This window comes from Camelus dromedarius, chromosome 17, assembly GCF_036321535.1.
Source record: "Camelus dromedarius isolate mCamDro1 chromosome 17, mCamDro1.pat, whole genome shotgun sequence".
NCBI lineage: Eukaryota > Metazoa > Chordata > Mammalia > Artiodactyla > Camelidae > Camelus > Camelus dromedarius.
Window position 1 is genome coordinate 15,008,640 of NC_087452.1, and position 23,794 is coordinate 15,032,433.

General features: G+C 45.7%; 1 protein-coding gene and 1 long non-coding RNA gene across 4 annotated transcripts in view; one reads left to right on the plus strand and one right to left on the minus strand.

The window, feature by feature from the left end:
* The window catches only part of PDZRN3 (PDZ domain containing ring finger 3), a 217,229-nt gene that overhangs the window by 188,090 nt on the left and 5,345 nt on the right, over nucleotides 1-23,794 (plus strand). For 2 of the 3 annotated variants that reach the window (XM_031470739.2, XM_064496310.1), the window contains 4 exons: nucleotides 10,263-10,510; nucleotides 13,293-13,380; nucleotides 22,162-22,260; nucleotides 23,310-23,372. In XM_031470739.2, coding sequence (XP_031326599.2) covers nucleotides 10,263-10,510; nucleotides 13,293-13,380; nucleotides 22,162-22,260; nucleotides 23,310-23,372 — 498 coding nt within the window. Of the gene's footprint in view, nucleotides 1-9,616; nucleotides 9,740-10,262; nucleotides 10,511-13,292; nucleotides 13,381-22,161; nucleotides 22,261-23,309; nucleotides 23,373-23,794 lie in introns of those variants that run through there. The other variant, XM_064496309.1, reaches the window with a different exon arrangement.
* LOC105095274 (uncharacterized) lies at nucleotides 10,838-17,915 on the minus strand. The gene is made up of 3 exons (XR_837737.3): nucleotides 17,851-17,915; nucleotides 16,763-16,946; nucleotides 10,838-11,059 (listed from the first exon to the last, which is right to left on the minus strand). It is a non-coding gene; the product is annotated as an uncharacterized LOC105095274 (long non-coding RNA).

Consider the following 23,794-nt stretch of genomic DNA (forward strand, 5'->3'; position numbering starts at 1 on the left):
TAGATAAGCAGTGAAATGGTGCCTGTCCCCAGCCACACAGCATCACTGTCCACAGTGATGATGTCAGAATGAAATATGGAGACCTGCTCCCACTCTGAGCACATCTGAGCAACAAGGGCTGCCCTGCTAACCGCAGGCTCCAATTCTGCAATTTTTCTTTTCCTTCCTAGTTCTGATCATGAGCAGATTAGAGAAAATTTCATAATGTAAATGCCAACAATTACCCAGCATAATACCACTTGGAACTCCTGATGCCCAAGAAGGGTCAAAACTAAGAATCCAGGAAATCTGTAAGTGGACATGGTTTGGGTTTTTAATACAGTTCTTAAACACCAATAATGTGGGATACTTTATGCGAAGAACAGAGTTTCAGGAGCCAGTGGGTGGAGCTGCCCTCTTTGAAGGTGAGGAACGTGTCACATTTCGCAGGGGACTGTTGGGATAGGAGACTGAGTAGCTTTATTAATCAGCCATCACAATAAACCATTCTTCCTCCTGTAATCTAACCTTGTTGTGGTTTTCCAGCAAAGGGGTGGAGATGTAGGATTCCAGAGTCTTAGGAAGCAAAGTGTCCAGCAATGATGGGTAGCTGAGGTCCGGGCAAGGACAGCAAGTAGTGAACATCCACAGGAACTTGTGAGGAAAGCCCCCAAGAAGGAGTGGGGACTTAGGGCCCTGGCCATTACAGGGAGCCTGTGTTTAGGGAGGAATCCAGCAGCAGAACCGCACAAGTTCTCTAGAAACCCAGAACCTGCCTAGGTCCTTACTCATTTCAAGTTTTTGAAATGAGTTAATAGCTCTGGAACCCTGAGGCAAGTCCCTTAGAGTCTCAGCTTCCTGTCAAAATGGAAATAACATGGGGGTGGGGAGGGCTCCATTCCTAAGTATCTCTTTGGTCTGCTTGGGCCACTTCCGCCACTTTCTTCCTAGCCTCTTCCAGTCCATTCTTCACACAGCAGCCAGTGCTGTGACTGTGTCTCTCAGATGCAAATCTGAACACGTATCCTTTCCTGTCAATTCTCTACCCCCTCTTAACTCATCTCAAAACCAAAGTCCTACCTATAGCCTCTGAGAGTCAGCATGGTCTGTGCCTGCCCACCCCTCCAGTCTCATCACATAAGCATCTCTGTTCCTCCTGTCCTGACCCTCATGTGGACCAGGTTTCTTCCTGCCACAGGGCCTTTGCACATGATGCTCCCTCTGTCTGGAATACTCTCTCCTCTCTTCCTCCCCACATAAATCCTGATTTATCTTTAACATGTCTTCTGATTTGTCTTCAACATGTCTTCCTCAGTGGAGCTCCCTCTTCCTAACACCTGCCCCTCTATCTCTGCCAGGTTCTATTTCCTTCCCTGAGTTAGGGGATTGTCAGCATGTCTCTTTAACCAGACTAGGAACTTCCTGGGGGCAGCTCCCATTACTGGTTTTGCTCACTAATGCAGTGAGGTTTCAATAATGGTATTGGGCAACATAGTCATTCTCAGTATTTATTATTCATGTGCTGAATGCACACAAATGAGTGATTGAATGTACATTGCCTACCCATGGTGTGTGGTCCAGAGAAAATAATCAGAAGTATTAGACATTTATCGCTCAAAGAAGTAAAAGGATGTGTACTGTCAAGTAGCTGTGGTCTTTGTTTTTTTGTTGTTTTTGTTGTTGGGGGTGATTAGGTTTACTTATGTATTTATTTACTTTAGAGGAGGTACTGGGGATTGAACCCAGGACCTCGTGCATGCTAAGCATATGCTCTACCACTTGAGCTAGACCCTCCCCCCTAGCTGTGGTCTTTGCATGACACTTTGAATTCCAGCCATACTTTCTAGTTTTCCGCCAATGTAGAACTTCTAAATATGCTTCTTTGGAAATTGGAGGTATTTGAGAAGATAGATCATAATTTATTTAGAAGGGTGATTGTGGACAAGTCAACTAATAATTACTACAGTAGGGAGACAAAAGAAAAACTAGCCATTCTCTCCACATTCGGTGGTAGTTTTATTTTTATTCTGACACCAGGCCCTTTCCAGTTGATTTTTTTTAAACCCCTAAGACTACATTTAATCTTTATGTCGTTTTATTCGAGGAGCCTGTCACTGTCACTTTAATGGAAATTTTACTAATCTGTCTGAAACTCACTAGATGAACTATAGCTGGCGATGCAGGAGTCAGAATTAGTTTTCGTCTAAGTGATACACATCATAATTTTATGTCTTTGGATAGAAAATGGAAAACAAAAAAAGAACAAAGAGAGATTCCCAACCACTATTTGAGGCTACACAGGTCCATGAGCGCCAGGAAATTCTATTTGAAGTGAAATCAACTTTAGCTTTAATTTTCTTTCTGACGTTCACTAGTTTGTTACCTGACCTTTGTGTTGTGTAGAGATAGTCAGGAAATTTCACAATCCTGTTAAGAGAAGCAAATAAAGGGGCGGCCATTAAGGCCAGTAAGCATTTTTCAAAATTAGCTTTCTTGGCCTGACTCCTCTTTAAGATTCAAAAGCTTCCAAAAGCCTGATGCTACAGATTTCATTACTGCTCGAGTTTTCTCTTTTAACAAAAGACTCCTTTTGCCCTAATTGGACTATTTCAAATAGTGTTCCACTGCCAGGACTTCACAAAATGCCCTGGGACGTGGATGTTCATGTTCGTAGGACGAGATGTGCTAAAATTTGATGAGACATGTTAGTAAGAAAGGGATTAAGAGAAGAAATAGGTTCCCCTCTGCTTTCAGCTTCTCTGCAAGTAATTAGGAAGGGGGTGGGTTAGTGAACATCTAAAACTAGTGTTCTTTCCTCTCTGCTCATTAAGCATGGTCCCAACACCACGGTGAGCTCCTGGGTAAGCTCAGCTGACGGAGGCCCACCCCTCCAGCAGCGCCATACCCCCAGGGCACGTCCAGTGAGTGTCCTCCTCTGGGGAGGATCTGTGTTCTTCCCACTGGAGACTCACTGTCCTTGTCTGGGGTCCACCCCACTCTTGCTGATGACGCTTTTTCACCCCACCCTCCCTTCTTGGGATCAGCGTAATCAGCTGTTCACACTTCCTCTGCTGTGGGGCTGAGGCCAGGTCAGAGCACGCCAGCTGTGCTGCCCAGGGGTGAGAGCGCGCATGCGCAGGTGGGCAGACCTGGTTCCAGTCCCACCTCTCCTGCTCGTGAGCTGCACAACTTGTAGGAAGCTGCTTAAACTCCTCACCGGGCTTTTATTTCTTTGTCTGTAAAAGGAGAGGTAATACCACTTACCTCACCAGTGACCTTCTTATTGTGAAATGGGATGAGACTGTCCATATAAAATACTTAGCATATATAAAATATTTAAATAACAAGGTTCTACTGTATAGCACAGGGACCTTTATTCAATATCTTGTAATAACCTGGAATGAAAAAGAATATTAAAATGAAGATATACACATAAATGAATCACTATGCTGTACACCAGAAGTTAACAAAACATTTTAAACTGACTATACTTCAATTTAAAAAAAAAAAAAAGTACTGAGCACAGTGCCTGGCCCAGCGCTGACACCCAGTACTTAGAGTTCAGTGTGTGACATCCTTGAGATGGATGCCGGGGTCCTGAAAAGGCCTCCTTTTCCCCATAAATGAGTAGACTATAGAATCTTTTTTATGGGTATTCTTATGTGATTTATTTGCAGTAAAGTTTTTATGGAAATTTGGCAGCTGGGATTTTTAGGAGCCACACGTGGGCCAGCATCTCCTGGAAAAGTGGTGACTATGAACCCAACTCCTTTCTAAGTCCTTTCAACCCGTCTTCACACCTCCACTTATAGATGAGAGACAAGGCGAGGTGGGTAGCTGGTCCAGGTTCATAGGGCTGTAACCACAGCTAACACTGGGCCCTGTGCTAAGATCTTTAATTGTCACAAAAGGAGGTAATTCCTTTAATATCCCCCATTTCCAGCGGAGGACACTGGGGCACACAGGGTAGAATAATTTACCTGAAGTCACATACCTGGTAAATTGGTGGAGCAGGGATTCAGACCCCTGTGTGTCTCACCCCACCAGAAGTGGTTCAAATATACTGTAATTTGATGGATGTCTGCACTCTCGTTTACAGTGGGATTTGAGGGTGATGCTATCAAGGCTTCCGACATAGATAAGCAAGATTTTGTTGATAAAGGTAGGATTTTTACCTTAAGCATCTTACAATATTTCATGACTAGTATTTTTTAATCTGAATACATACATGATTTTTAGCCTCTGTCTTTAAGACATGTCGTCTCTTTCATCACTGGGACACCAGGATTTAGGGAAAATAAGTAAAGGACTTTAAAACCTGACTGGTTTCAGTTAGACACAAGGAAGACTTCTCTAATACGACAATTTCCCAGGCTCTAAATTCATCCGTGCAGGATGCTCAGAGTGTAATTAGGGGGGAATCTTCCAGTTAAAGAAACACTAAACCTAGGGACATAACATCAGGACCTGTTTAGAAATGACTGTGGACAAACCCCACCGCGGTCCCTACTGCAAACCAAGCGCACCCGTACAGATGGAAGTTTTACCACGTAGGATTTCAGGTCTATGTGAGCAGAGTCTGTTTATCCATACAGATCTCTACAGTGAGCGCTTTCTGCAGAAGGACATTAATTTGAGATACATTCATTCATTAAGACTCATATTCCTTCCTAAGTGCCATAATACCTGCATTTTAGGCAGGCTGGCCTTCCCTTTATAAGGCCCAGAGCAGACTATGAATTTGAGATAAATTAAGACAGACAGGAGTTCCCTGAATGAAAAAAGATCTTTTTAAAATCCAGCCTAAGTCAGGGCTTGAAACCTTTCACTTTTCCGTATGTGGTTTAGTATCGTCTATTGCTTCCAGTGGAATCTAAGTTTTAATTAGTTTGAAAACAGAGGTGTGATATTTTACAGAATGAAATCACTGCCCCTGTATTTAATTAAATGAACCCTATAAAAGTTGGGTTTTAGCCTGGGGCATAATTTATAGTAGGCTGGTTTTAAAATTGCATTAGCACTTCATACCGAGGTCATTTGCACATGTAATAGAAATCGAGGTGATGGTGGTACGCTGATCCTCGTCTTCCCATAAACAGAAACTTGCTTTCTAATACGGAGAGAGTATGGTATGACTTTTCCAACTATATTTTAAAATATCCTGAACTGCTTACAATTATGTTGTAGGGAATTTTAAAAGCTTTCTGGCTTTTGTTCCGAAAGGAGATTTTTTTTTAAGTGTATGACAATAGTTTTATCAATGGAATTTATTGGTAGACAGTGAAAACCAAGACTGTTTCTAGGTCATGGGCTCAATTAGTGCTCCAGTGTGCACAGTCTCAGATCAACCTGGCCTCCTTGACCAGATCAAATCCCTCAGTAAGGTGCCCCAGTGAAGTGCTACCCACAGTGCGCTCCATCTGACCATTTCTTAAGTGGCTCCCACGTGCTATGGCCTAATTTTTTCCCCAAGAAATGTTTCCAAGTGGCATCTCATCAGCCAGGAGGGGAATAAGTCTCACTAAATAACCTCAGTAAATGGTGAATGAGTGAAAGATGGACAGATGGATGTTCAATGAAATCTACCCCAAAGTGGAAAAACACACAAGCTTTGCTTAGTTCTCAGGACTGTGGAAAACGTCGTCATGAGCACTTCATACAAAGAGCCACAGTCCTGGTACCCAGGCTTAAAGACAACCAGGAAGGAATCAGTCCACGCCCTCAGCATCACGGTCTGTCTTGTCACTGCAGACCTTACACTAAAGGACTTCTTTAGTGTCCAGTCATATTTGCAGCAGCGATGTGTGCCCTGAGACAAACTGGTTGGATTTTCCACCCTAATTGCACCTACGTCCCAGGGGACCATCCAGAGCCTTAGGTGAATAACTAAAGCATTTAATTTATAATAAAGTTTGCAATCAGCATTTCTTCTTCCAAAACATTCCATTTACTTGGTTTTAGAGCTGCATAAACTGTTTTAAAAGCAATCTGCTCAATTGGGCGAGTTAATGATATTTAATTTGACTGGGCCAAACGTCACGGGATGAACATCCCTCCTGTAATTGCAGCCATCATCAGCGCCGTTTTGTGTAATGTACATGTAATGCTAATCCCGGGAATAAAGGTTGTCATTCTCGGCTGGCTGACGGCGTGCACCGGAGTCATCACCTCGCTAACTCTCTCAGTGATGTGATTCCAGGATGACAGTGTAATAAGTGTTATGTGCACAAGGTAATTCAAAACAAATTTGGCTGCAAAAATGGATTGTCTGGATAGTAAACTCCTTGCTTTGTCTCATCATCTTTTAAGAGAATGTAATGATGCCTAAAATACCTTGTCAAGAAGCTTGTGTGGCAGGGGTCAAGTCCCGGAAAATTTATCTATTGCACCCCCCTCGGAGAATCCCAACCTGCGGGCTGAAAATAGTAATGTATATGTTGGTAGGTCGCCCAGGAACATTTGGGCTGGGAACCTCCCTGAGAAATAAAAGACACCTTTCAGTGCGCAAATGTCTCTTAAGACCACATAACTAGGCTGCATTTTGCTTCTTTGATGTGGAGACTGTCTTCTCCTGGGAAAATGTGACTATTTTGGGGTAGGAGCCCCAGTGGCACTGGTATCTTAGTAAATCCTTATTATTTGCATGCTAGGCTATAAAGTAGATTATCTCATTAAACTTTATAATAACCCTAAGAGGCCTGACACTATAATTACATTTATTTTGCACATGAGGAAACTTGAGACTCGGAGAATAAATGGCCCAAAACAACAGTGGTCTGATCACTGTAGCAGCCCCTGGGCACTCCACTCCTGAGCTGTAAGAAAGGAGGAGGTCACCTGGCCCGTGGAGGGGCATGTCTGAACGGGTCTGATTAACATGCATGTGGCACTGGGCTTCTGAAATTGCTCCCTCGGGCCCAACAGTCAGATATGCCTTCCTGTGGAACCTTAAGCAGGGTTGATGTTCTGGTGGGGGTTTGGCGGGCATTTCACAGCCTCCCTGAAGTCTCGGGCCTCCTCTTGGGTTTCCCTCTACTCTGTCTCTGCATCTGAGGCCATAGGGATGTTATGGATATTGCCGCGTTGACGTCTTTTAGTAACAGTTCCCACAGTTGGACTGATTCAGAAAAGCAGTCCTGCGTTCGTAATTGTGTGCACCAAGACACAGGGGAGCCTCTGCCCTTGAGAATCATCTCAGCTTAGACTGATGCAGGCAGGTCCTTGCTGTTTAATTTTCTAGGTACCATATGAGCATCTCAGTGGTTCTAGCATTGGTTGTAACACCTTTACAAGTAAAGCAATAGGTAAGATATACTCCTAGTCAAAAAAGCATTTTCACTCGTTTTTTTACAGATCAGTGTCTATAGGAACAAATAACACATTCCTGCCTAACTTTACATCTGTGTGATGCCTACACCTGTCAGGATGTTTTGGGCTACAGGCAGTTAAGATCCAAGTTACAGTGGCCTAAAGTATTGCAGATTGTATTACCAAATGTGACAAGAAGTTTGGGGTTAAGAGGTTCTAAGCATAGTCAGTTCATCTGCTCAATGATAATCATCAAGAGACCCCAGTTCTCCAGTTTTCTGCCCCGCATCCCTCTGTGTATTAACCTGGCCTCAGAGACCCGGCTCCCAGCATGGTACCAAGATGCTCCTGTGAGTCCAAGCAACACACGCAGACAGCTTGCCCAGAGGCAGAGAAGGGCCAGTCGTATCTCGTGTCCTGTTAAGAATGAACAAATCTGACATATGCCCCTTCCTGTCCACCAGAAGTACGGCGCACAGCCACGCCTAAACTGATCGCTGAGTGATAGAAACCAGACCGCCGTGAGAGGCGAAAGCCAGTTAAATCCATACCTCGGGTCTCCCCCAGAGGGAACGCTCTCTGGTTTGGTGGAAAGAAAACAAAATCCAAGCTCTCTTACTTAGCAGAGAGGAAGCAGGAGGAACGAGGAGGGAAGCTTTTTATCCGGCAGCTGACCTTTCTGCTGTGATATTTCCAAGACCTAATTGTGTGGATAAAAGGAGAGACTCCTAGGATGGATTTTTTTTTTTTTTAGACACAATTGTTAAAAGACTCCTAGAGGAAAATCCCATGTTCACTCCCTTTTTGCAAAAGGCCTTGTATTTATAGAAAGAAAACACAGATTTGACACAACCGATTCAAAAGTCTTCGTGTCTGAGTTCACTGTGGGTAAACCTACCTTTAGTGCAAGCCATTCCGAGAGTGATGACCTGGCATTGGCCAAACTGACATCCCCTAAGGATGCTATCTGTAGCATTAATTTAATCCAGGGAGAAATTTACTGTTGCATCATGAATTCCTATAGGGTATGACTCTTGGGGAGACGCAGTAATAGAAAGTCAGGCTCAGGTAGCTCGGCCGCAGCGTGAACTCACTGCGCTCCATCTTGTGCTCCGTTGCCTTGTCCCCACCTCATTCTCAAGCCCTCAGCGCTCTAGGCTCTGGGCAGGGAAGAAGTCAGGATGCTCAGCTGATTTGGACAGCTAGAAAAGAATTCCTTTGTGTCCTTTCATTCTTTCCTCAATGGAAGGAAAGGGAAGACAGCGGTGGTGTTGAATCCTGGTGTTCCCAGTCCTCCTGGGTGAGCAATTTTAAGAGTTTGATGGTTCAGCCACTCACTTATTAACTGGCACACTTGAGTCGGTTTGCAGCCCAGAGTTCTTGTTCTGCCTAACTCCTTCATGATGACAGTAAATTACTTAAGTGGATGGAATCCAGATCATTAATAATCTCCGCTGGCATGATTCATTCAGGCCTCCTTACAAGGAAAGAATCTGACATCTATTCCTCAACCCGACAGTAGTTTACAAGGCACTCCAACCTGAGAGTGCTTGTCCCTGTAGGGCCAGAGTGAAAGGGTTTAGAAAAAATAGAGATACAGCTGCATAATCAGTACTTGGGTTCTGCTTGGACAGAAGTGCCCTACCTCAGTGGATGGACCAAATCATCAGTGTGCTTCAAAGTACACGATGCTAAGGCGGGAAATGTAGATGCCAGACAGGAAAAGGGTCAGTATTCGCTTTGGCATTTATAAGCAAATGACATGATTTTGTCATTGTGCCTGTCCAGAGAAGATTTGAGAAGCTGAGGAACTTCAGCAAACATACATTGTGCAGAATATGATTCCTATACCATCATTTTGTATTTGACTTTAAAAAGTAGACCCACCACGTGGGGAATAATATGAAAATATTTCACAGCCTGGTAACTCTCAAGCAAGTGCAATCATTAGACACCATCAAGCTATTGGAACACCATGTCATGTTCCTTTGCTGTGGGAGATGGGACAGGAAAGGTAAATTATATAGTTGGGCTTCCGTGTTGCTTGGAATGACTTCCTTGTCTAGAAATAAGGTTCTGCCTTCTATTTCCTCTTGTGTAAGCCATTCTAAAGATAGCTGTGTTCAGTTAGCTTGGAGTCTACCATTGGAAAGAATCCTGGATGCAGCATCCAATATTCTGACCCACCAGTAACTAGCAGGGTGATCTCATGTGGTTTATTTGTGGCTGGGAGGGGAGGGAGATGAATGCGCTCGTGGCCCCGCTGACTTCCCAGGACTGTGATGAGAGAACTCTTAAGAGGTATCATGATTTAAGTCACGAGTGGGCAGTGGGCAGTCAGTACAGGCACCGGGGGCACAGCAGTGGCAAGGAACTCACCACACGCGGTGGGAAACAGCACAGCAGTGAAGCTAGAGGTTGTTTCCCAAACAGCGGCCAACATGGCGGGCATGTGAGTTCCTCCTGTCCGCCTGCCCTGTCCACCTATGGCCTGTGTGATCATTTACTTCGTGTTTTCCACTGACTTATTTAACGAAAAGCAAAGGCATTCATTTTAGAAGGAAACATCATGTCTCTTCCATAGAAGGAAAACTAATGTCACCTGACACGAACCAGGAAAATACACACCATTAAAGCACAGCAACGTCATTAAGTTCTGGCCAGCACTTACTGCCTGATGAAGGCTTTGAGCCTGAGGCTGCTCTGTTCTCTCGCAGACAAGATGAGGGGGTGATGAAGTTGTTTCAGACATTCCAGTAGGAAGCCAAGACTTCCCCACCATGATTTATTATTTCATGTCAGATCTGCTCCCCCAGACTCACCCACTCCCCACCAGGCAATCCTTGGGAAACCTCAGAGAAAGAAGTGAAATTCTCTGACACCCCCAAGTTTTCCTTTCTGCTACTTGCACACGAAAACTTCTTTCCACTTCTGCTTAACTATAATCCTCTGTCACTCTAAATATTTTTGCACAGGTCAACGGCAAAGACTTATCCAGAGCAACTCATGACCAGGCTGTGGAAGCTTTCAAGACGGCCAAAGAACCCATCGTGGTACAGGTGTTGAGGAGAACGCCTCGAACCAAAATGTTCACGGCTCCATCAGAGTCACAGATGGTGGACACGGGAACCCAGACCGACATCACCTTTGAGCACATCATGGCTCTTACTAAGATGTCGTCGCCCACCCCGCCTGTGCTGGACCCCTACCTCCTGCCTGAGGAGTAAGTAACAGTCTGGTGCGTGGGGAATGTCTTAAGTGGGGCACAGAAGTACGGGGAAGTTGGCTTTTTTCCCGTTCCACGTGGTGAAAACAAAATGAACACATCTTACAATTTCCCTCCAAGTTGCCCGTGTTCCACTTTATTGTTTATGGAGGCAATAAATTGAATCCTGCTCAAAACCGCTCCGACATATTAATTACTTTATTACAACCCTGGAGCGGAGTTTCTCAAATTATATTCTAAGAACAAAATTACTTACAAATGTCGTAAAAGTTGTTTCAGAATGAAATTTAATCACCACAAATGGCAGTGGGGAGGTTGGGTGGTTATGACGCGAGGGAACACTGATGGTTCTTTTAAACAGACAACAAGGTAAGTTGTGAGGAAAGAGCCCTGGAGGTTGAGCGCCGGCTTTCTTTGGTCTTGTTTCGCAGCCTAGCTCCGTGCAGTTAAGTCCACGCTTGCCTCCTAAGTACAGCACTTCCCGAGTCAGTAGCAGCCTGATCCCGTGCACCACGTCCCCTGCTTCACACGCGACTCTCCTCTCACCTGTGTGATCGAGCGGAGACATCGAGTAGTTCAGAGCCTTCAAGGTGGACAAACCTGACTCTCAAACTAATCTCTAGCTGTGCAGCTTGGGTCATTTACTTTATTTCTCTGAGCTTACTTTTCCATATATTAAAATAGGGCTAGCCATAGTAAGAATACTTATCTCGCTGGGTTGTTGAAGGACTGAATGAAATGCATATGGAAAGTTCTCAGCCTGGCATATGGCAAGCACTTGAAAATGACAGCAGTAACCATCATTAGCTTAGTGCCTGATGTAAAATATGTAGGGGAAAACAATGAAGAGCAAGAAATTTTCTAAGGCGGACCAGTGGCTTAAAAGATGTCCAGCTGAACGTGGCTGTTGGCAGGTGATTTTGCACATCTGTGGGCAGGGGGTCTGCTTCCCCAGCTTAGCCTCTCTAGCTGACGTTAGAGTCCCTCCTGTCTCTTCCTGTCTTGCTCCTGGTTCAGATCATTGCCCTGATACCTTATTTCAGTGGGCTTCTCACCTCTTCTAGAGAAAAGCTGGGTGATACCTGTCGGATTTCTATTAGTAACTCAGTAGCTGGAGTGAGTGCACATTTCCCATTGTTCTGTCAGACTCCAGACAGAGGCTGGCCTTTCATCCCATGGTTTGATGGATTGATGGTTTGCTGTTAGCAGAACCCGGGGCAAACCCCCAGGCTTGACAAAGTGAATTTGGCTGCAGATGACAGCGTGTAACAGTAGAGGAAGGGTACCCGTCTGACACTCAGAAGGCACAAGGCTGTGTGCAGGCTCTGTCCTCTTAGCCATTTCTCACGACTATCCCTTCTGTGCAACCAGGACCTGCAGGCTCAGCGGCGCTGCTCAGCACAGGTTGGCAGCTGGACTGAATGCAGGTCTGCCTCATCTCAACTCACAGATCCTCACTGCAGTACTCTGTAGCATCCCAGTCGCTACAAAACCACCAGACAGTTCACTGGCTACGGTCATTCAAACCAGTTACTTGACGTTGTAGACCCAAACTGCGGCTCATATAGATGAGGCCTTTAAAGCTACTCCTGACTCTAAAATGTTGAACTGTCATGGTGACAGGCTTTTTAGAAGCCAAACCCTTCCATTTCCTCTTCAGTCTAGTTAATATGACATGACTCAGCCCCAGGGGGCGATTTGAGAAATGTCAGAAGACCCCAGAGGTCAGCCCCGTCTGGGTCCTGGCTGCAGGGTCAGAGGATCGCAGGGGCGCACATCCAGACTGAACGTAGAGTGTTACCGTGAGCCCAGGCCTTCCAGCAGCCTCTGCTGTGCTCACAGCCCCTTAAGTGCAGGCTGTGTGTTTGCCCAATGGGTCCAGTAAATTGAAAGCCATCCCCCGTTTCAGTGACCACTCATATACGGTCTGCTGTTTCAAAATTAAGTGCCTGGCTGGGAAGACCAGGGCCTGTGGATTGCTGCACTGAGCTTTGAGAACGTGAAGGTTTGGGTCCCCAGCCAACAGTCAGGCTGAAGTTTTCCGTCTGCATCTGGCACCTTTCAGAGCTGCTGACCTGACCAAGCGTGTTACATTCCCACTGCCTTTGCTCCTAGGGATTCCATTAATGGTGTTTCCAAAGAGGTGGTGGGTTCTGTGAACTGTGTTTTACACATGTTAACCTAGAGAAATGGCAGGCTTCTATTCTCCTAGCAATGTGTCTGTGTGTGGTGTGCCATACACACAAACACACGCATTTTATGCACGTATGCACATATGTTACCTACACATACATGCATACTGGGTTGTGATGTCAGACATATTTCTTGCTAAGAGACAAAAAATTCAGGAAAGACACTCTCCTACATGATAGCATACCAGTGGCAGTCACAGCCCTCTGAACCTGTCTCAGAGGCCAGCACCCATCTTTACGTGTTGCCTAAAGTAGAGCCTTTTTCTCCCCAGAGAGAACAATCTAACACTCAAGGCATGCGTAGTAACAGGAGTCTGTCTCCTTCCTAGAGACTGAGCTAGAAATTAGTCATATAGACTCGAAGAACTAGCCCCATTCTCACCCGGCATCTTAACTCCTTCTTCCAGGGAAAGGACTTTGGTGAAAATGATGGAACTGTTAGAAGGGAGGTCTGACTGTGCCGGGAAGCACCACTGGAGAGAAGAGAACTTAGAACCTTAGGCTCTAAAAGCAGGCCTTGTGATGGGTGATGAGAAGAGGTATTTTTCACTGGAAGCTGGGCCTTAAAGATCTTTCATCTCTCGCAGGCATCCCTCAGCCCACGAGTACTACGATCCAAATGACTACATGGGAGGCATCCATCAGGAGATGGACAGGGAGGAACTGGAGCTGGAGGTACGAGGACCGTCCTGGTCTCTTTCTAACAGTCATTATTAAGATTCGTAAGTTCTCTGGAACACTGCTTTGCAAGGAGAATGGCTATTTAATAATGTTTATAGGACAACGGTGCTATTTATGTATGTATTTTTAATTTTTTAATTGAAGTATAGTCACTTAGCAGTGTGTCAGTTTCTGGTGTACAGCACAATGCTTCAGTCATACATGAACATACATATATTTGTTTTCATATTCTTTTTAACCATACGTTACTACGAGATACTAAATACTATACAGTATGAACTTGTTTATCTATTTTACATATATTAGGTAGTATCTGTGAATCTTGAACTCCCAATGTATTCTTTCCCACCCCCTTCCCCTGCTGGTAACTGTAAGTTTGTTGTCTATGTCTGTGAGTCTGTTTCTGTTTTGTAAGCAAGTTTGTCTTTTTTTTGTTTTTTTAGATTCCACATATAAGTGATATCATATGGTATTTTTCTTTCTCTTTCTGGCTTACTTCACTTAGAATGGCAATCTCCAGGTCCATCCATGTGGCTGCAAATGGCATTATTTCATTATTTTTTATGGCTGAGTAGTATTCCAATGTATAAATACACCATAGCTTCTTTATCCGGTCATCTGTCCATGGACATTTAGGTTGTTTACCTGTGCTGGCTATTACAAATAGTGCTGCTGTGAACATTGGGGTGCATGTATCTTTTTAAATGAAGGTTCCCTCTGGAAATATACCCAGGAGTGGGATTGCTGGATCATAAGGTAAGTCTATTTTCAGTCTTTTGAGGAATCTCCATACTGTTTTCCATAACGGCTGCACCAAACTCCATTCCCACCAACAGTGTAGGAGGGCTCCCTTTTCTCCACACCCTCTCCAGCATTTATCATTTGTGGACTTTTGAATGATGACCGTTCTGACTGGTGTGAGGTGATACCTCATTGTAATTCTGATTTGCCTTTCTCTGATAATTGGTGATAATGAGCATTTTTTTCCTGTGCCTGTTAGCCATTTGTATGTTTTCATTGGAGAATTGCTTGTTGAGGTCTTCTGCCCATTTTTGGATTGGGTGGTTTTTTTCTTGTTAAGTTGTATGAGCTGTTTATATATTCTGGAAATTAAGTCCTTGTTAGTCTCATCTTTTACAAATATTTTCTCCCATTTCATAGGTTGTCTTTTTGCTTATGGTTTCCTTTGCTTTGCAGACGCTTATAAGCTTAATTAGGTCCCATTTGTTTACTTTTGCTTTTATTTCTATTGCCTGGGCAGACTGCCCTAGGGGAACATTGCTGAGATTTATGTCAGAGAACGTTTTGCCTGTGTTTTCTCGTAAGAGGTTTATAGTGGCTTATCTTATGTTGAAGCCATTTTGAGTTCATGTTCCTGTGTGGTGTGAGGGATTCTAAGGACACTACCACTTGTTGATGATCATTGTAACCGTGACAAAGTAGAGGTCTTGAAAAAGCTATCAAGTATGTCAGGAGCTAGATTTAGGGAGTAGGGTGTCAACAAGTCTTTGGTATTTAGTTAAACTTAACTTTATGGGAGTGGACCTTAGTTCTATCTTAGTGTCTGACACCTCTGAGAATCTGATGGAAGTTGTGGTCTCTCCCTGGAAAAATGCTCCACTGTCTTAAGAGCTTCCATATAATTTCTGGAAGGTCATGGGCTCCCAGAATATCTGCCCAGTTATTTCTTACATCTGAACACTACCCAAAACATTATTACTTTCCCTTTAACTCATCCAAATTACGGTAAATTTATTTTAAAGGAAATGCTGTTCCAGTGGCTTGGGCAGAAAGCAGCATCAATCGCCATGGACAGACAGTGCCACACAGTAAATGCAGAGGACACAAGGCCGTGTTACTAGGTCCCAGTGCTTGTCCATGTTGCCTGCTGAGGGCTAGGGGCCCACTCCTTCCACTACCTCCTGCTCCCTCTTTCTCTGAGGAGATGGGCTAGTGTTTAAGAAGTGTTAGACTAGCCCAAACTGAGTCTTCCTTCCTAAAGGAAGTCCCTTTCTCCTTGTGACCCATCTAAGAGCATCTTGCTTTTGGTAGAAGCGCGTCACTCTGAAAGGCTTTCCTAGAACCTTGTTATTCAAGGCGCAGTACCAGGACTGAAGCAGCATCCCCTGGGAGATGGTGAGAATGCAGCCCCCAGATCTACAAAGCCAGAATCTGCATTTTACCCAGACCCCTGGGTGCTTCAGTGCACACACTAAAGTCCTAGAAGCCCCAACCTGGAGGCCACAAGCCCAGGTAAGGAAGTCCAAGCTTCCATCAGTTCTCATCCTGCGTCCCCTTCGCTGGAGTGTGGAGCTGTGACTCTGAGCCTCCGGTATCACCCCCACTGTCCGTGCAGAGTGAAGTCACACGGACTAGGAATGATTAAGCCCTTTGTGGGGCTTCAAGACTCTGTTTAGACATCTTCCCTTTCACAAATAGAAATCAGAGACTCTCTACCTGCATGCTTATATTCACGTCTACCCCCTTGCTTTTCCTGAGCATCTGTTACAGTAAAAATCCTGTTAAGCACTAGAAATACAAAATCAGGAAGTCAGCACCCTGCCTGCCCCCTTAAGGAGCCCATATTCCTTTTGGTTCATAAGCCATCAGCTTAGACATGAGCTTCTCAGCCCCTAGAAAACCAAACTGTGGCCATTCTCCACCTGTAGCTCCTTTGGGCGGTTATCACGAAGTACGGTGGGTGCACACCAGTCAGGAAGGCTGCTTTACCTTTGGACTTCTGTTCACAGCAGCTGAGATGTCACCAGGGTATTTCTGTTAACTGTTCCTAAAGTGAACCTGGTGTTTTTGGATGAATGGCTTCTCCTAAGTCGGGCAGATTCTTCCCAGTGCTGCCCGCGGCCACTCACCAGGAGGGATCTCCCTGGGGAGACCAGTGTGAGCACCTCCAGGAATGCCCGGTTTTGGTCAGTTCGAGAAGCTTAATGAACAGTGGCCCTGCCAAGAGCTGGGTTTCCTAAGGCAGCCCCGGTTTTGGGGGGGAATGGCACGTCCCCATCTTCCCTGCCTCCTCCCAAGATTTCTTAGAATAGTCAACAGCCTGTCTCTGCGAGGCCCCGTCAGCGTGTTTTGTGTAAGGGGGCCCGTCTCAGCACACCGCTCATCAGCTGAGCAGATCAACGTCTGCACCTTTTGAAAAATCGCTAGTTCCGGGGATATTACATAGGAGGAAAGTACAGGAGTGTTTGGGGATATTATGGAAGCAAACGCACAGAGAAAAACAGATGTTCTCTCCTTTAAAGCACACAAAATGATCATATTTAGGTAAGTGTCAAATCCCTGTTATTGTGAAACTGCTTAGAGTTAAAAGGATTACACCCAAGCATACCCAAGGGTTGAGCCGCCAAATAATTACCCGTAGATTTTCAGGTACTGAACACCTGCTCTAGATCCTCCTGTAGGCAATTATGAAAGACAACAGACGTCTGAAGACGGCTTTTTTTCTTAGTCTGTTTCCTTAATTTCCCAGTTGATTCATCAGTAGTATCCTCCCCAGGCTGTCACGCTGCTGTCACCTGTGTTGTGTCCTGATGATGTAACTGAGACCAGAAAGGAAAGGAAAGCCACAGTTTGCACAGGGAGACTGGAATGATCCCCACACCTGGCTTCGTAGCGTGACCTCGGTAGACACTAGGGAACTGAGACTGTCCTGGAGATGCTGCCGGCTGCCCCCACCAGCCTTTACATTTTTCTTAGCCTTTAAGCCACAGCCCCAGGGCTCCTCTTGGGAGCCTTCCTGGGTCCGCCGCGCCCTCACTGAGTCAGCCTCCTCACACTCGCCCTGTTTCACCAGCACTTGACGTCTTGTCCTTCCCTCTGCTCTTCTCCTGGCCTGTACAGCACTCGCCCAGATCCCAGCCTAGCTCAATCCTTTGTCCACTGGTCCTCAGCAGAGAAGCTCCCCTCCCACTCTGTCTAAAGCACCCTGACGCCAGCGGGGCCATTTCCTACTTACACTCCTGCCCAGACGGTGCCTGGCATACAGTAGTGAACCATGAAACACTTGTTGAATGAAGGAATAAATGCCTTGTCACCCAATCTCAAATGTAAGGTCCCTGAAGGAAAATGCCGTCATTTTAGAGGCATCTCTCCCTCCCCCACCCACAGCACCAGGCACAGACAAATGCGCCCAGCACTTCTGGATCGACCAGGTCTTAAGAGTTATGCTTCAGTGACCAGTCTTGCTAGAGGTGAATAAGCCTCTGAATTAGTCTTTGGGATCCCCTCTGATTAAAGTGGCTGTCATTGAAACAGAAAGCTCGACTCACCACGGTGGAGCGGCCCCCTTAATTCTGTTAATTGAGCTTGCATTTCAGTCTCATCTACAATGTCAGACCGCGTGGTTCATTTTTATCCCGCAGTCCATCTAGATAGACGAGTAAGCAACAGGACACCAGCGGTGGGGGAGCCGTCATCCAGATAATGCTAGTACATTATTCCTACCAGTCTGATGAATGGTCTTCTCTGCAGTCCTGTGTCCCTCGTCACAGGCAGCTATGTGCTGGTAACTTCTATACTTCCGGTGACGGGCGCCAGCGTGTAAGGCTCTACCTGTAGCTCAGGGTCAGAATGAAATATTGAGAATTTACAAACCACCCCAGTAAGTTAGAGGAACTGCAGTTTCCACTGAGCCCCCAAACTGTCTCTGGTTATAAAACTGTAGAACAACTGAGAAGTTTCAGAGAAGTGAAGTGAGTTTCCCAGGGCAACCTGGCTGGTCATTGGCAGAGCCAAGCTTATCTGTCCTTTGGATCTTTAGTCGGCCTTGGAATCTCACACTAATTCAGTCCATTTTATTGAGTGCCTACCGTGCACAGTATATATGGCTAGATGCTGCTTTCGCTGCACAATTCAGTATTCAGCTACCGCTGCGTTACTGTAATCTTCCTTCTGAGCAGCCAAGGTAAAACCCACATCTATGCAGATCCCAAGACAGTTGCAGCTCTTACACTGTTGTGTTTCAAGAACTGAAAACCTCTCATGGTTCAGTCTGCTTAACTGTTAGCAACGGGGCTCTTCTCTGTGATGTCGAACCACCCCCTGGAGATGGAGTGACCACAGCTAAGTCTATCATGTGCTTTTCTAAATCACAATTTTTCCAGCTTTTGTTTAGTGTTCCTAAGAAAATCCAGGTAACAAGGAAGTATTACCGCCCACGCCATCCCATCCAACAGCAATGTCCAGGACACACCTAGAGTCAACCCCAGAATGCCCTGGGCTTTCTCATTACTTGCAGTATGCTTTGCCAGCATGTGTTCATTCAGTACTACTCATCCTTTTTAGAAGCAGACCGTTTCCAGGATAGGAAGTGACCCCCAGAGGACTGCCCTTAAAGTAGAATCACACCCTCCTTCTTGAGTCTGTTTTAAAAGATCAAGTCCTGAAGTTGTGCTTCATAACCAGCTGGAATTGGAGGTGGAGGAGAGAGCTCTGACCTCCTCAGGCAAGTGTTCCAGATGGGAGTCCGCTCCTCCCGTGCCCTGACACAGTGTGCAGCCAGGCCTGGGCTTCTCAGATCAAGGACAGAACTTGGCCTTTGTAGTTTTTAAATCTAGTCTAGCCAAAGTGAGAATGACAGCCTGTTGTGGGAAATTTTTCAGTGGCTCAGTGCCGCGCTGGGCTCTGTAGCATTCCGCTACAGTGAGGAAGCATCATTCTCAGAATCTTAGTAACAGAACCTCTCCTCGACCAAGCAAAAACATCTGTTCGCCATCATGTGTTGTATGTAACGTAATTCCAAGCAATATGGGGAATCTCTGACTAATTTGCTAACCACATGTGGGTTGATGGCAGTATCTAAAGTGGTTAAGTATGGAAGTGTAAGATATGGTCCTAGATTAATTATCAGTGATTCCGGTGAAAATATTTTGAAGCAACAAATGCCAACCTGTCATTTTGTTCTCAGAAAGTTTTCTCCCTAGTTGTAAAAAGTAACAGATCCATTGGAAGAAATTAGAAAATTCAGAAGGGAAAAAGTACAGGGGAAGAAAAATCATCCCACATGAACTAATGTCTACTTTAATCGCTGAGTAGTTCTCCACATACCTGTTAGTCAGAATAGTGACCCCCAAATACAGTAGAAATGCTTTAAATCATGTTGATTGGAGATACCGGACTACTTACATTTTTGGTACAAGGCCAAATCAGTGTAATCTTTTTTTTTATACATCAGCCCTTCAGCCACCACATTCCTGTGAACCCTCCTCTTTCCTACCTGAATAGCATGATTTCCAGACCTTTCACTTCCCTGGGTACTTAAATGTAGTCCTCAGCTCTAGGTGTGTATTACAGGGTCACACTTCTCACTCTGAAAGACCATGGAGACCAGGTGGGCCAGTTGGTGTAATATTTAACATGGCACTGACCAGTACAAGATTGTCCTCTGCACAGTGACGCTATAGCACACCCCTGGCCACTTCAGTTCCGTACTGCCTCAGCCCGTCCACGCCTCGGCCAGTTAGACAGGTCTGCTCATCGTGTTGGTTAGTTAGCACAGCACTGTCTAATTACTGTACAAGTTTCTCAACACACCTGTCAGTTTCTGCACTTACCTCATCGTGACCTTGAAGCAGGCTTTGGTGTTAGAATGAAGCCCAGTGGAGCTGTGACAGCTTCTGAACTTTTTAAAGAGATACTCACCTTGGCGGCCACTCATGCAGAGAAAACTGACCTGTGTTACTATTTCTCTTCTGGGAAAAGTCATCTCACAACATTTACTGTCGTCTCCTTTTTTCTCCCAACAACCTCTCCAGTTATCCTTTTCTCTGCTTTGGATGCATGTGAATCTGATCTAGAACCAGCCGGCTTCCCCCCTAAAGCCAGGGCATTAGACCCAAACAAGTAATCACAAAATCCCAGAGTCACACTTCCTGTGAGGAAGTGCCGAACCCCAGAGAGTCTTCCCTTCCGCCCGTGCCCAGGTGACGTGGCACCTGAGACAGAGACTTGCGGCTGTGTGTGACACAGGGTGATGTGGGACTAGTATACCGGTGGTCTGCAAATGGGTTATTCCCAAGTGTTTGGAAAGCATCTGCCCTCGTGGGTAAACTGCTCCCTCCGTTATAGGAGATGAGAAATTTTCATCCAACTCAACTAAATTGTCAGCAATTCATGGGATTTGATTGAAGAAAAATATGCCAGATTGCTAAAGCTATCATTAGGAAGTCACTGAATTAATTAACATATCAATGTTCAGAAAATTAAGTTATCTTCTGGGGAGGAAGGGAGGTGTGAAAGAGAGACACGCATTTGGCTACAAACAACTTCTGTGACTTCAGGCAAGTAACCGTACCTGCACATAGTTAGGACAGTACCATTTGTAGTGGCCTTTTCCGGGGCCCGGCGCAGTGCTGGGAGCTCTGCAGGCCTCATCTCAGGGACTGTTCAGCCTGTCCAAGCGGTGAGGAAACAGGCTGAGACTTAGTAACGAGCCCATGAAACCCCATGTGGAAGCTGCTAGAAAGAGCTGGGGTTGGGGTCTGCCTGTCCTCCAAGCCCAAACTCTTCCCCACCACCTTATCCTCCACATCAGCCAGAGAGACTGCTGAAGCCATCAACCAGATCACGGCAGTCCTCTCTTGAAAGTTTCCCAAAGGTTCCCATGAAGTTGAAATAAAATCCGAACTCCCCATGCTGGCCTGTGGGCCCCACGGCCTGGCCACGCTCAGCCCACCTCTCTTTTCCTTGCTCATAGGGCTTGGGCCCTGTTGGCCCAGGACCTTTTGCGCCTGCTGTTCTTCTGCCTAAAGTGTCCATGGTGTTAGGTGCTCTGCTGCTCCCAGGGGAGGGGTCACAAAGTATCTGCTCCAGTATTGCTCTGAGCTTCACCACAGAAACACTTGTCCTCACCACCATCCAAGAAGAGCCAGAAGAGGGGGAATGGTCCCAGAGACAGATCCCATCTCAGAGCCCCTCTGCCCTCCGGGTTGGCAAGCAGATAACACTAACCACCAGACCAGGGGACCTGCCTGAGAACTCACCCTCAGGGGACCCGTCAATCAGACCAGTAGTTCACTGCGGCAGAGTCTCATGTGGGTGGTGGGCAGTGTGGGTAGAAGGGGAGACTTGACGCAAGGGCACTTCCAGAGACACACACCTCTTCCTCCCAAGGCTCCAACAATTTTCAAAGTTCTGACTTCATTCCGAAACGCAGACTCACTGGCAAATACAGTGTGGTGTTCTCTGTGCTCATGTGTCTCACATTTGGACTCACTTTGCTTTTATCTTATTTACTTTGCTGTAATAGCGGCTGAAACTAACTTCTCGACTGTAAATATCACAGCTGTTGTGGAAAGCATTAACTGTGTGCTATCACGTTACCCTCTGTTCTTGGATCCATTTCTGTGTAATCTGTTTGCATGTTCTCTTACTGTGCATATTAAGGGAACACAACGTGAAATAATCTCACCCAGCACATTGGAAACATTTGTACTGAAATGGCTGGATGGTTTGGGGTTTGGAAATATTCTTGTTTGTGGCAGACACTGGAAAGAATACTTTTTAAAAGCCCTACCCCAGAAGTCTTGATGCCGAGTGAAATATGGGTCATTTTTCTTTGGGGAGGAATCAATAAAATAACTATTTTCTAAATGACTTTATATTGACTGAAAGGTCAGAAATGCCCTGAGCATTGATCCCATGTCCATCATCACTTTTTGTTTAGTAAGTTAACCTCTCTGCACAGCCAGATGCAAAGCAGTCCAGTTCATCATTTAAAGAAAACGTTTTCACTGGGACTGCCCCTTCTCTGTCTAGGAGGTGGACCTCTACAGGGTCAACAGCCAGGACAAGCTGGGCCTCACGGTGTGCTACCGGACGGACGACGAGGAGGACATTGGGATTTACATAAGCGAGGTACTGAGGTTCATTTTTTGGTAACAGCCAAAGCAAGACCCAGAGTCTCTTCTCTTGCTTCTGTGTGTTAACCAACCTTACCTCTGGCTCACTGAGATGTCTTTGGAAAGACACAAGCTTCTTGGTCCCCTTTATCACACACCGTGGAGTTCTGTCTTTACACAGGGGTTAAGTTCTAATGTGAGCACAAAAGGCAAAATTACCCTTCAGAAGCCTGCAAATCGGCCATAAAAGGGAGCCGTTTACATGGTTCTGTGTGTTCAACCCCCAGGGAAGAGCAGACACATTTCCCAGCTCGTGTCACTGAACGGCATGGTGGAGGGAGTCATTTACACTTTCTGATTTTTTTGCTTTTTCCTTTCGGTGGAATGTGCAATTCCAAGATGGACGCTAGTTTGATCTTCCCAGAGAAGACGGTGCAGAGGGCTGAGTTCAGTGTGGATACTTTACCTTGCTCTCCCATCTTTGCAAGCACAGAAACCCAATTTGGTCAGGAAATAAAACCTACTACTTTGCTGGGATAAACCAAGGGCTGTGCCTGCTAGACTTAATGATTATCCCTTTGGGTGTACGTCGTCCACCAACCTTCAGTTGGTCCATCATTACTCTCTCATATTCAGTCCCATTTATCTCAAGGGCATTTCACTTTTAAAGTTATTTTCCAAAATGTAATATACACATTTGGTAAAATAATTGAGACATGGTTGCTAGTCAACATGACGAAGGGTACCTCTTAACCTGTTGTACATCACACTGGATTTTCACTCCTGTGTGTGGAGCACACTTCAGCTGTGCCTCCCCATCCCCTCAGGTCAGCAGGGTTGCCACGTAGGATCCAGGAACACGGCCTGGAAAGGGCTTGGAAACAGATGAGTCTACATTTGTCTCTCCGTGCATGAAAGTCAGTCTTGTTTATTTCTGTGCAAAATGAAAAACAGAGGCGTGAGCACGACTGAATGTTAGAGACAGACTTGGGACAGGGCGGTTGTTTACTTTCACGCATATCTGAGTTACCAACTCAGAGCCGAGGTGTCTGCTATGTGTTTCAGATCGACCCCAACAGCATCGCGGCCAAAGATGGGCGCATCCGTGAAGGAGACCGCATTATCCAGGTAGGTCGCCTCCCCACCAGCAGCCTCCTTCTCTGCCTGTCACTGAAGAACAGGCTGGTGCTAACAATAGCTCTAGGGCTGAAAAGGCAGAGGTTTACGATCCGGGATTACAAACTCAGATATGCAGCGAGACCAGATGAGTTCAATTAATGACTGAAGCGCACACTAGGAAAATAGCAGGTGACAGGGAGTCGTGAGGACTGTGACAAACTGGAGAGAGGACGCCCCATCCAAAGAGAACAGCTGCCCAGCACCTGCCAGGAGGTGAGTCAGCTCGCCTCATTTCCCTTCAGTTTCCTTTCATTCTCTTTGGGCCACAGACGCAGAGACGACACGTCAGTGGGCCAAATCAGACCAGGTCTTGTGAAATAATAATGCTCCTTTTAGCTTTCTCTGACAGATTCACTTCAGACCGAGCGTTT